This window comes from Leptopilina heterotoma, unplaced genomic scaffold (assembly GCF_015476425.1).
Source record: "Leptopilina heterotoma isolate Lh14 unplaced genomic scaffold, ASM1547642v1 Lhet_264, whole genome shotgun sequence".
In the NCBI taxonomy this organism is placed as follows: Eukaryota; Metazoa; Arthropoda; class Insecta; order Hymenoptera; family Figitidae; genus Leptopilina; species Leptopilina heterotoma.
In genome coordinates, this window is record NW_025110974.1 from 795,426 (window position 1) to 808,346 (window position 12,921).

Consider the following 12,921-nt stretch of genomic DNA (forward strand, 5'->3'; position numbering starts at 1 on the left):
TAAAAATAAATATAATTATAAATTACAGTTATTAACTTTCCCACTATTATTAACTTAAAATTATATTTTTTTTTTTCATTTTCAGGTTGTTTTTATTTTTTTCGATTTACTTTTTTTTATTAAATATATTTTCTATTAGAAAAAAAAAAAAATTAAAAACTTTTGAAATACGAGAAAATCTGCCACATTTGCGGTACCATTTTGAATTTCGTTTATATAATGTCAAATTCGTAATCAGCGACCCCAAAAACCCCCGAATAGCGATTTTTAAACAAAAATGTTAAATTTAAAAAAAATCCTTCATAATGTAGCCGCCATTTTGAATTTTGCATAAATATTGTCAAATTTGTAACCAGCGACCCCAAAAACCCCCCGAGAAGCGAATTTTAAACAAAAATATTAAATAACAAAAAACATTCTTCATATTGGAACCGCCATTTTGAATTTTGCAAAAATAATGTCAAATTCGTAACCTGGGACGCCAAAAAACTTTGAAGTAGCGATTCTTAACCAAAAATGGTTAAATACATTAAAAAAAACTTTCATATTGAAGCCGCCATTTTGAATTTTGCAAAAAAGGATGTCAAATTCGTAACCAGGGACCCAAAAACCCTGAAAAATGGCGATTTTTTAACAAAAATGTTCAATTGCAATAAAAATTGTTCATATTGGAGCCGCCATTTTGAATTTTGCAAATATAATGTCAAATTCATAATCAGCGACACCAAAAACTCCCGAGTAGCGAATTTTAAATAAAAATGTTAAATTGCAATAAAAATCGATCATTTTGGAGCCGCCATTTTGAATTTTGCAAAAATAATGTCGAATTCGTAATCAGCGACCCCAAAAATCTTGTTTTTTTTATTTTTGAAATGTATTATATTTTCCGCGATAAAATATTGACTGCCGGAGGTGGATTGTGGAAGAAAATGTCGCCGTCACGACAGGTTGCCTACATAAAGGATTAACACTATAATGATAAATCAGGAAAAAAATTCAAGTTTGAAAAAGAATTAATACTAATTGTACTTTTTTAGTCATAATTTATTATAAATTATTATTAATTAGGTACTACAAAATTTTTTTTTTAATTTAATAAAATTTATTTTTGTTATATATTTTTCATTAACAATAATTCTTTTATTTATGTTTTTTCTATAATTTTGATTGTAAAATTGTAAAAAAAAATTTTTTATTACTTTTCATATTAAATTTCTTTATAAAATTAATAATGCATTGTTATAAAAAAAATGTAATAATCATCATATAGCATAAAAAAATTCAAAATTAGTGAAAGATATTTCAGTAATAAAATATCATTTCAAGTATAAGGGTTGCTGATTTCGAATCTAAACTCTAAAAATTCAAAATGTCAGATCTAATATGGCGGACGAATTTTCAAAAATTAATTGAATTCGCTTAAAAATCGTTACTCGGGAGTTTTCGGGTTCGCCGATTACGATTTTGACATTATTTTTGAAAAATTGAAAATGGCGGCCCTAGTATGAAGGATTATTTTGTAATTTAACATTTTTGTTTAAAAATCGCTAATCGAGGGTTTTTGGAGTCGCTGATTACGAATTTGACACTATATTTGAAAAATTCAAAATGGCTGATCCAATATGGCGGACGAATTTTTAAAAATTGATTGGATTCGCTTAAAAATCGTTACCTAGGGGTTTTTTAAGTCGCTGATTTCGATTCCGAAATCAGATTTAAAAAATTCAAAACGATGGATCCAATATGGCGAAGACGATTTTTTAAAAATTGATTGGATTCGCTTGAATTTTGTTATTCGGGGGTTTTTTGGGGTCTCTAATTTCGTGTCTAAAATCCGTTTTTCAAAAATTCGAAATATATTAGAAATAAATTTTTACGAGCAATAAATATATTAAAAATAAATTATTATAAGCAATAAATTAGAAATAAATTATTATTAGCGCAATAAATTAGAAATAAATTATTATTAGCGCAATAAATGATTATTAACAAAATGTTAATTTTGTAAGAATAAATAAAAAAACATTAATAGTTGAATATTTATCAGGTCAAAAATAAAAATGATAAACAAAAATTGCGCAATTTCTTTTTTATCATCAAAACATTGAAGTTTTCACAATCTTTTATTATTGTTCATCGAATGAAAATAATTTCCTGAAATTTTCCTTATTTCAAGGAAGTACAAATTCAACGGTATATAAAAACTGATAAATTTTGTGATAAAATATCAGTTTGAAAAAAATGTATCTTTCAATAATTGCAATTTTAACATTATTGTCCCTGGCAATTCTCACAGGAATTGTTGATGCTGCTGTTATTACAACGACAACACCAAGGACATGTTCAAAAAAGGGGGCAAAATGTGGCAGTAATAATGACTGTTGCAGTAAAAAATGTAAAAAAAGTGGATTAAGAAGTGAGTATTTTTTTAAATAAATTTCAGAAATCTTTTAGTATTTCCAAATTTATGCGATTAAAATTAATGTTTACATAGAAATTCAGTGTTTTTAATATTTTAATGTTTACTTTAGATTTTTTATTGTTATTTCTTTGCATTTGAACTGTTGAAAACATTTATTCCTAATAATAACAGTTACTTATTAGTTCCTAATTATTGATTATCACTTATTTGTTTGAAAAGTAAATATTAATTTAAAAACTTTTTTTAAAATAAAATTTAGTAAATATTTTTTTTATATTTTAAATTTTGTATTTTTTTTTAAATCTAATTCACTAAATTTTATACTATTAAGAATTATTTTATGTTAATATTATGATTAAAATCGACAATGAAATTAAATAGAAAATTAGACTTCGCACTCGATAATTAATTTTTAAAAAATATCAAAAAGTAGTAAAAAAATAGCTATCGAAAAATTAAACTTGATTATTTTTTATTATAATTTTTGAGAATAGCTTTTAGTAGCTGAAATCTAAAAAAAAGTACCCAAATAGTAGCATAACGTATAAAAATTAGTAAATAGTAGGTTTTTATAATTATAAGCAACGATGTTTAATACAAACCTTTCTTTTATTACAGGAAAGAAGAAGTGCCAATAAAAACTGTTTTCTCAATTCAACAATTTTTGGAAGTTAATTGAAGAGTACTTGCTGTACAAAATAAATAAAATATAAACTGTGTTAAAAAACCAGAAAATAAAACAAATTTTCATTTTTGGTATCAAAAATTTTTATTTACATTTTAAAATTTTAAAGAATTTTAAAAAAGAAAATATTTTTCGTTGAGACTATATAAAATAAACAGAAAAACAGTTACATAGTTTAAAGAAACGTAAAATTACATGAACTTAAGAAAATATCTTTAAAAAAAAAAAAAATAGTAATTGAAGATGAAAATAGTTCTTTTTCTTTTGTATTTTAAACTAAAACTAAATTCTGATTCTTAAAAAATTTTTATATTTTAAGAATATCTGTATAAAAAAATAAAATAAACTTTTTCCCTATATTCATCACAGTCATGTTTTTTCTCTGTATTCGAAAATTATTTTTTATTTTTATTTTTCCTTATAAAAATTTTCTTTCCTCTCGAATATTATTCACTTCTTCTTTAAGTCGCAAATTCTCGCATTGGATTTTTGTCTCGTTTTCCTTGAGTCGTTTGATTTCTTCTTTTAATAGTAAAATTTCACGATATAAATCGACGTTTAGTGGCGAATCTGATGAATCGGTTTGATTCGATTTGGTTCCATCCGATGATGATGATATTAATTCAGAATCTTTAGTTTCGTTTGTGGCCATATTTTCCATTTGTGGAAATTTAATGTCAGTTTTACTCAAAACTTCCCCAATATTTGGAATTTTAATTAAAACTTCGGAAGTTTGGGGAAAAATTTCCGAAGTCTGGTTCTTTAATTCAATTTCGAAACACTTTTCGTTCGGTGTATTTTCAGTTTCAAAATTACAACTCATGGATTCAGTTTTTTTATCTTCTGATGATTTTTCGACTTTTGGTGTTAAACATTCAGACGAAGTTTCCCTGGAAATTTCTTGATTCACTTTTTCTTCGGTAGCTTTCGATAAAGTTTCCCCTACAATTTGGTTAGTTTTACAAAGTTCCTCTTCTTTTTTCCCAGTCGAAATTTCAGAAACATTTTTTTCATCTCCCAATTCTTCTGATTCGAATTTTTCAGTTAGATTTTCCCTCGAACCCTTCACAAGTTTATTTTTATCATCGTCCATTTCAAAAGTCAAAGTTTTAACTTCCAGTAAAGAATTTTGTTCAGAATTATCTTCTAGGATTGAAGATTCTTTTTCTACTTTTGAAAAGTTCGCAAGTTCCGTATCCAAAGTTGGGTTTTCATCAACTGGAATTATATTTTCTTCTTCGAGGTTTTGCACATTTTTCATTTGCTCTTCGATGTTTTTATTTGTATCGTCACTAACATGATCCGCAAGATCTTCAATTTTTAAATTCCGCATTTTGGATTCAAGAGTTTTTTCTTCATTTTTAAAATCTGAATTTTCTTCATTCGAAAGTTTAGGACCCGAACTAGTCTCGGAATTAGTTTCTTTTGGTTTAAATCTTGATTCTTCTGTTTTAGTTTCCACTTTGATTGGACTTTCTGTTTGAAGTTTCTTTAAATTCACCAAAAGACCCTGAAAAACGGAAAGTGGTTGGGAATTCTTAACATCCGATGGATTTGGTTCTTTGTTTAAGGAATCATCTATTTTTTGGCATCTAAATTCTGTCGAAGTTTCTAGTAATTCCTTCTGAAGATTATTCGCTTCTTTCAAATTTCCATCATCATCAGCATCAGCGTCTTTATCAGTTCCTAAAGTCTGCAATTCGTCTTCAATTTCCGAAATTCCGTTTTTATTTTCTGAATTCGGAACTTTTGTTTCTAATTTTAAATCCATTGAACCGCCTACGAGTTCTTTCGCAATTGCAAATTTTCCGGGATTTTTAGGTTCAATTTCCACTTCTAAATTCTTCAAAACTTCTTCGGGCGTCTTCGTAATTTCAAACGTACCATCCTCTGATTTTTTAGGGTCACTTTCCGCTTCTAAATTCTTCAAATCTTCTTCGGCCGTCTTCGCAATTTCAAATGTTCCCTTCTCCGATGTTTTAGGTTCACTTTCCGCGTCTAAATTCTTCAAATCTTCTTCGGGCGTTTTCGCAATTCCAAAAGTTCCATTCACCGACTTCTTAGGTTCACTTTTCGCTTTTAAATTCCTAAAATAGTCTTCGAATCTTTTCGTAGTTACAAATGTTCCATTCGACGATTTCTTAGGTTCACTTTCCGCTTCTGAATTCTTCAAATCCTCTTCGGGCGTCTTCGTAACTTCAAATGTTCCATTCTCCGATTTTTTAGGTTCACTTTCCGCTTCTAAATTCTTCAAATCTTCTTCGGGCGTCTTCGTAATTTCAAATGTTCCCTTCTCCGATTTTTTAGGTTCACTTTTAGCTTCTAAATTCTTTAAATCGTCCTCTAGGCTTTTCGTAGTTATAAATGTTCCATTCTCCGAATTTTTTGGTTCACTTTCAGCTTCGAAATTCTTCAAATCGTCATCAAGGGTCTTCGTAATTCCAAATATTCCATTCCCCGATTTCTTAGCTTCACTTTCCGCTTCTAAATTCCGGAAATAGTCTTCGAATCTTTTCGTAGTTTTAAATGTTCCATTCTCTGATGTTTTAGATTCCTGGAGGCTTTTCGTATTTGTAAATATTCCACTCTCCGATTTCTTAGGTTCACTTTCAGCTTCCAAATTTTCCGTTTCAACTCCCCGTTTTTCATTTCCCGAAATCGAAATCGAATTCGAAGTAGAACTGCTCTTAAAATTCGCCAACATACTTTTTAGTTCCGCATTTGCATTGGTAACATTAAAGAAAGGATTTCGCCGTAGTTTTTCAGTTCTAGTCTCCGATTTTATCTCCTCTTTCCTAATTGGTAAATTTCCCGAAGTTAATGAATCCTTTGAATCATCCGCATTTTCACTTTTAAAACTTTCTTCGAAATCACTTCGATTCTTATTTTCTGCAGCAAGTTCCGTTTTCATTTTGAATAAGTTCTTCATTAATCCACTGAATACGGAATCTTTTCGAGAATCTTCAACAGATGCTTTCGATTCTTCATTTCTTAACTTTGTCTCACCAATGTCCTCCTCGGTTATTTTGGTCAATTTTCTATCAGAATTTTCGGTTTCTCCATTTGTTGAAATTTCTTGTTGATTAATTTCCTCCTTTACTTCGACATCTTCGAAACTTTCGTAAATCTGAACGTCGTCTGCCTCCTCATCGTTCTCGGTGTTTGAACTTCCTAGCAGACTTTCGAATATTTCGCAACATTTCTCATCTATGTCAGTTGGAGTCGTTTCGATTTTTTCTTTCTTGAAAAAATCCTTTTGATTCGTTTCGATATTTTCTTTCTTGAAAAACTCCTTTTGATTCGTTTCGATGTTCTCCTTCTTGAAAAACTCCTTTTGATTCGTCCCTTTCATGAAAAACTCCTTTTTATTCGTTTCGATGTTCTCCATCTTGAAAAAATCCTTTTGATTCGTTTCGATGTTCTCTTTGGGAGGATCCTTCGCCGTACACTTAACGAATTGAAAATCAGGTTCCTCTAACTGTTTCCTTCTGACAGACGAATTCTCCTTAAATCCACAATCTTTCAGTAGGTACTTCAATTCTGAACTTGCGGCAAAAACGCTAGAAATCGGTCTTCTTGGTTCTTCCCATTCCTCGTTTACTTCCGGCACTTCATTCTTTTCAACTTCCTCATTCTTCGGTTTCGTGAATAACAACTCAGCCAATTTTTTCTCCAACTCATAACTTCGGGACAAATCGGCCTGAAAAATATCGATTTTCTCATCCTTCGACGACTTCCATTTCAGATAAATAACAACACACTTATTCAGATATCGTAAACATTCGGTTTCAAAATCCCTCAGGGGTTCTAGAGACGCGAAGGGATTCAAATAAGCAAACTCCGGTGCCACTGGTGTTTCGAACATTCGCGAAATCTTTCGATTATCATCACAAGCCCGTTCTTTGGTACCCGAAGTCATAATAAATGGAACTCCCAATTTTTTAGCAGCCAAAACGTCATTAATACAACTACAGTCTTTTAATTCACACTCATGAATATCTAAATCATAACCAATTATTATATCCGGTTTATTGAAAAATTTCCCCATTGAAAACTCTCCATACGTCAAGGGATATGATCTTAGCCGCAACGAATTCGAACTAGAATTTAAACTTTTTGTTCCCACTCCCAAGTAGATGATCGAAACGTTCTTTAATTTTTTCAACCAAACAAAGAGAATGTTCCAAAATTCTTCACCGGCGTGCTTCGAATTATGTGCACCAATCACGTGAACAACCATCGATGTGAATTCCAACTGTAATTTCTCCAAAGCAAACAAAAGTGTCAATGGTCTCGTCAACAGTTCGCCAATCAATATTTTCTCAATGCTACTAAACGGACGATCATTTTGACAAACTATCCAATCGGTTAGAAATTTCTGCATCGAGTCTGGCAGTTTATTATCAAATCCCGTAACAAACTGAAATTCCGGTAGTTGTACAACTTCCTCGTTCTCATGCAGCAAGTAACAAAGGTACAAATCACTGCAAATTGTCTTATGACCCCGAAAGTCCTTATGCGTCTTACAAAGTGTGGTTCCACATCTACAAATAAAGAGCTTTTGTAAATCGCTTTCATGACACGCGAAACAAGTTTTTGGGAATAAAAACATTTGCTGCTCGAATAGCAAAAGTTCCCGATCAAATTCGCTTTCGACTTTCGCTAAAATACTCAGTTTTGCCTCCAACCATTTTTCCGGATCGACCTTTTGGCAGTTCATCAGATCAAGTTCGCCGGCGAAAATACTTCTTCTCCCCGAAGCGAGAAGTAATTTCTGTATTAATTTACAAAGATCCTTGTGTAGATACCAATCTTCCCTTCGATGGACTTCGGAACAGTAGAAAACCATCTGACAGTATCTACAGGTAATAATGGAAGATTTCGCTCTACAGGCGCGACAAATATGGGAGAAGAAAAAATGCTGTTGATTCCAAAATTCCCCGGCTTCTTTTTTAAGTAAAAGGGGCGACTGATTGGGAAAGTGTTTCGCGCGACATTTCTCGTTTCGTCCCTCAGCGATTATTAGGTACTGATTTATCTTCCCAATTCCGTAGTTCGTCCATTCGCGTAAAGGTTCCAAGGCACCGAAACAATTCAAACCTTCGTATCTCAAGTTCGTGAAGAAGGTTGTTTTCAAACTCGCCCCAACTTTTTTCGCTTTACTTTCGGTAACGCAAGTTAATACCAAAGGACATCCCACCCTACTGATAACCTCCCGTAAATTTTCCCACTCGTTATCCTCGTTCCCTTCGACCGGCATCAGGGCAATTAGATCCGGTTTCGTGAACAATTCATCCTCGACGAATTTCTCATAAGCAAGATCCTTGGTTTGTAAAATTAACTTCTTCTCCCCCTCGCAACATTCACTGCAAAGTTTCATTTTCATCTTACTCGCTTCCGGCTGATCAACGAATATTATCCTCAAAAAAAGCAAATTCGGCAGAAAGTGAAGCAGCAGCTCCCAAATATCCGAATCTGGTAATTCGCAACGAACATGTAGGGTTAATTCCTTAGCACCCTCGAGATTTAATTTCCTCACCGCGTTATAAAGAGTCAAGGGCATACTCAGCATGTTTGATGCACAACTCTGAATCAAAATTGCATCACCCCCTGTAATATATTCCCGCAAATATTCCTCCATACTTTCGGGAATATTTTCCCGAAACGTAACCTCTACGATACTTTTAATAATCGACAGTATAATTCGTAATTTATTCGGATCTTGAACTTCGCCGTCCAAGTCCCTGAACAATTGTAATGATTCACAGTCTTTGTCATGTTCCGAACTCGATTGATGTAATTCGCAAAAATTCACGCATCTACAATTGGGGCAATTTGTTAAGGATTCTTGCTGCGTGTTATGGCAGACGAAACATGATCTTGGCATTAAAATTATTTGTTCTTCGTGCAGGAGAAGAGGACGACCGAGTAAGGTTTCTATCAATTGGGACATTTGCTCGCGTTCTTTGATCCATGTTTCTAAATCTGAATTCAGTTGTTTTTCGTAAATGTGTGATGTTCCGGTTTCTTTGAGTACAAAAAAAATTGCGTTACAAAATTCTTTATGATTGGACCAATCGAGCTTTTGGTGTTTTGATCCACAGTATGAGATCATATTACAACTACCGCATATTTTTAGGGTTTCTGTGGATTTACAGATAAAGCATTCGTTTGAAAAGAAGGACATGATGATGATACATCTGGAAACAAAATGAGAGGATTCTTTGTTTAATTTATTTTTCTGTTTGGAGAAAATTAAGAACTAACATTCAATACTGAAGTTTTGAGGCTAATAATAAGAAGACGAAAAACAGATGATTAACACCTTTGTTTAATATTTATATCAACGATATAACAAATTATATTAACTCTGTTATTTTACTTTTCGCAGATGACGTTAAGTTATTCAGGGTTACAGACTTCGCACTCGATAATTAATATAAAAAAATTTGCAAAAAGTAGCTTTCAAACTAAAAAAATTGGTAAAAAAGTAGCTATCGAAAAATTAAACTTGACCAAAAAAACTCGTTTTAGACACTTCAACAAAACTGACAAAAATACCATTCTATATTTGATTTTCATGACTTTTTCCTAATTTTCATTAAAAATATTTACTTCTTTCTTATCCTGCTAATAAATTTAATTCCTGCAAAGAATTTTATTATTCATGAAAGAATTTAAATAACTATAAAAATAATTTAATTCTTGTTAAGAATTTTATAAAATTTTTTAAATAATTGATTTCTTTCGACTAATTTTATGGAAATTCTAATTTAAATAAATGAATTCATGAGAAATTTTTATTATTCATGAAAAGAATTGAATTCTTACGAGGATTTTTACAAAATTTTTTTTAAATAATTGAATTCTGTTTGGAAATTGTATGAAAATAGTAGTAAAATAGTAGATAATAAAAATCATTGAATTGCGAAAAGTTTTTAAAAATAATAAAATTTTACAAAGAATTCTATTGAAATTTTCGAGAATAATAGAAACTGTCTGTGGCATTTTATTATATTGTTTTGAAAATATTTGAATTCCTAAAAAGCATTTTATTATTTATGAAAATAATTGAATTCTTGCAAACGATTTTACTAGAATTTTTTTAAATAATTGAATGTCCAAGAAAAAATGTATTACTTTTAGAAATAATTGAATTCTTGAGATGAATAGTGTTATTTATGAAAATAAATGAATTTTGCAAAGAATTTTATTAAAATACCTCAAAATAATTGAACTATTAAAATCTAAAAAAAAATAATTAAATTATTTCAAAAAAATTTAATTACAATTGTATTTAAAATAATTGATTTCTTTCGAATAATTTTATTAAAATATTTGAAAATAATTGTATTCCTGTGAAAATTACCAATATCTTTGAATATAATTGTATTCTTCAAAAACAATTTTAAAAAACATTTTCTTAAATAATTGAATTTTTCGAGAAATTGAAATAACATTTTTAAGAATAATTACATTTTTTGAGCAATTCCTGTAAAATTATATTAAAAATAATTGAAATCCTGCGATGAGTTTTATTATTTATGAAAATAATTGAATTTTTACGAAGATTCATACAAAAATTTTTTTAAATAATTGAATTCTGTTTGGAAATAATCAAATTTTACAATGAATTCTATTAAAATTTTTGAGAATAATTGAATGTCTGTGTTGCATTTTATTAAATTTTTTAAAAAAATAATTGAATTCCTAAAAAGCATTTTATTATTTATGAAAATAATTGAATTCTTGCAAACGATTTATTAGAATTTTTAAAAATAATTGCATTTTCAAGGAAAAATTCATTACTTTTAAAAATAATTAAATTCTTTTGATGAATATTGTTATTTATGGAAATAATTGAATTTTGCAAAGAATTTTATTAAAATGCTTCAAAATAATTGAATTTTCGGGAATAATTTTAATTGTCAACATAATTCAATTCTTTGGAAGAATTTTATTAAAATCTAAAAGAATAATTGAATTATTTCAAAAGAATGTAATTAAAATTTTATTTGAAATAATTAATTTCTTTCGATCAATTTTATTAAAATATTTGAAAATAATTGAATTCCTGTGATGAATTTTTTTATTTATGAAAATAATTAAATAGTTGCTAAGAATTTTATTAAAATTTTCAAAAATAATTGAATTCCTGAGACGAATTTTATTATTTTTAAAAATAATTGAATTTTTAAGAAAAAATTAATTACTTTTTAAAATAATTGAATTCTTTTAAATAATATTTTTATTTATGAAAATAATTGAATTTTGCAAAGAATTTTATTAAAATACTTCAAAATAATTGAATTTTCGGGAATAATTTTGTTATTTATCAACATAATTGAATTCTTTGGAAGAATTTTATTAAAATAAAAAAAAATAATTGCAATGTTTCAAAAAAATTTCTTTAAAATTGTATTTAAAATCATTGATTTCTTTCCAACAATTTTATTAAAATATTTGAAAATAATTGAATTCCTGTTAAAAAATTTACTATTTTTGTAAATAAATGAATTCTTTTAAAGAATTGTAAAAAGTCATTTTTTAAAATAATTGATTTTTCCGAAGAATTGAAATTAAATTTTTAAGAATAATTACACTTTTTGTGCAATTCCTGTAAAATTGGATTAAAAATAATTAAAATCCTGCAATGAATTTTATTATTTATGAAAATAATTGAATTATTGCGAAGAATTTAATTAAAATGTTTTAAAAAAATTGAAATTTCATGAAAAATGTTATTATTAGTGAACGTAATTGAATTTTTGTGAAGAATTGTATAAAAATTTTGTAAAATAAGTGATTTTTTCGAAATTTTTTTTTAAATAATTGAATTCTTTTGCGAAATTTTATGAAAATACTGGTTATTGAAAATCATTGAATTTCGAATATTTTTTGCAAATAATTGTAGTCAATTTAAAATAAAAGCAAAAATTATTTTTGTCGAAAAGGAATGTTTTCTAAACATCTTCCAAAATGGTATAGTTTATTTATAACGAATTCTTAAAATGGTACAATATAAATACAATTTAAAAATCGATTTTTCATTATTTAAAACCTCGGGAAGTCTTTTAACAGAAAATGTATCATTTAGCCCCAAACTTCCTTTATTGATATACATTTTTTTATCTGAAAAGCGTTTTAAAATAATGTAACCGGCATTATCAGTCGAAAGTATACTTAAAATAGTTCCAAGGAATTCAATCTTTAAAAATATTTTATTTTCAGACAAAAATTCAATATTATGTTAGTTCTTATATTTTCTACTAGAGTTCGCAAAAATAATACTTTTTATCCACTTCTAATACAACCGGTCAAAACATTGTTTACATCGTTTACATTATACCCGGTCTTTTTTTACAACAAAGAAAACTTAGTATTTAACAATGAAAAAAGACAGAAAAAATATTTTTTATTAAGTAGAAAGGTATAATTTACATTTTACAACTTTCAAAAAGAAATAAGTCTTTTTTGTAAAAGAAAAAGTGTTAATACTCACGTGTTTATTACTACTGTATATTATTGCAATTTTTTAGGTTATATTTATAGTCATTTATTGACATTAATAAAATTCTGTTTCTCTGTATTTATAATATAACTACAGAACAATTTTTTTCCTTTGTACTTTGCTTTTCGGTTGAATATCCTTGTTTTTAATTAAACAGCAACAGTCTTATGAATATTTATTCCTGAGTTTTTATTATGGTGAAAAATAATTTATCTGACGAAAGTATGTAGATGTACACGAATGGAAAAGTCCAATAGGATAAAGTGGAGTTGAGTGATGGTACGAGAGTGTTTCGGCGAATCG

At 28.4% G+C, this 12,921-nt stretch overlaps 2 protein-coding genes across 2 annotated transcripts; one reads left to right on the forward strand and one right to left on the reverse strand.

Moving 5' to 3' along the window:
- The first annotated feature begins 2,203 nt into the window (after nt 1-2,203).
- Nucleotides 2,204-3,188, forward strand: LOC122503536 (urocalcin-like). The gene is made up of 2 exons (XM_043614108.1): nt 2,204-2,416; nt 3,041-3,188. The coding sequence occupies exons 1-2, from the start codon at nt 2,242-2,244 to the stop codon at nt 3,058-3,060; spliced, it is 195 nt and encodes a 64-aa protein (XP_043470043.1). The 5' UTR covers nt 2,204-2,241; the 3' UTR covers nt 3,061-3,188.
- Nucleotides 3,189-3,337: 149 nt separating this feature from the next.
- Nucleotides 3,338-12,838, reverse strand: LOC122503535. Its single transcript, XM_043614107.1, has 2 exons — nt 12,610-12,838; nt 3,338-9,307 (listed from the first exon to the last, which is right to left on the reverse strand). The coding sequence occupies exon 2, from the start codon at nt 9,292-9,294 to the stop codon at nt 3,526-3,528; it is 5,769 nt and encodes a 1,922-aa protein (XP_043470042.1). The 5' UTR covers nt 9,295-9,307; nt 12,610-12,838; the 3' UTR covers nt 3,338-3,525.
- Nucleotides 12,839-12,921: the final 83 nt, after the last annotated feature.

Excerpts from the sequence above, each read along its gene's own strand:
- LOC122503536 (XM_043614108.1), top strand. The coding sequence starts at position 2,242 with ATGTATCTTTCAATAATTGCAATTTTAACATTATTGTCCCTGGCAATT. Across the intron at positions 2,417-3,040 it reads TAAAAAAAGTGGATTAAGAA|GAAAGAAGAAGTGCCAATAA; the intron begins GTGAGTATTTTT and ends CTTTTATTACAG.
- LOC122503535 (XM_043614107.1), bottom strand. The coding sequence starts at position 9,294 with ATGTCCTTCTTTTCAAACGAATGCTTTATCTGTAAATCCACAGAAACC.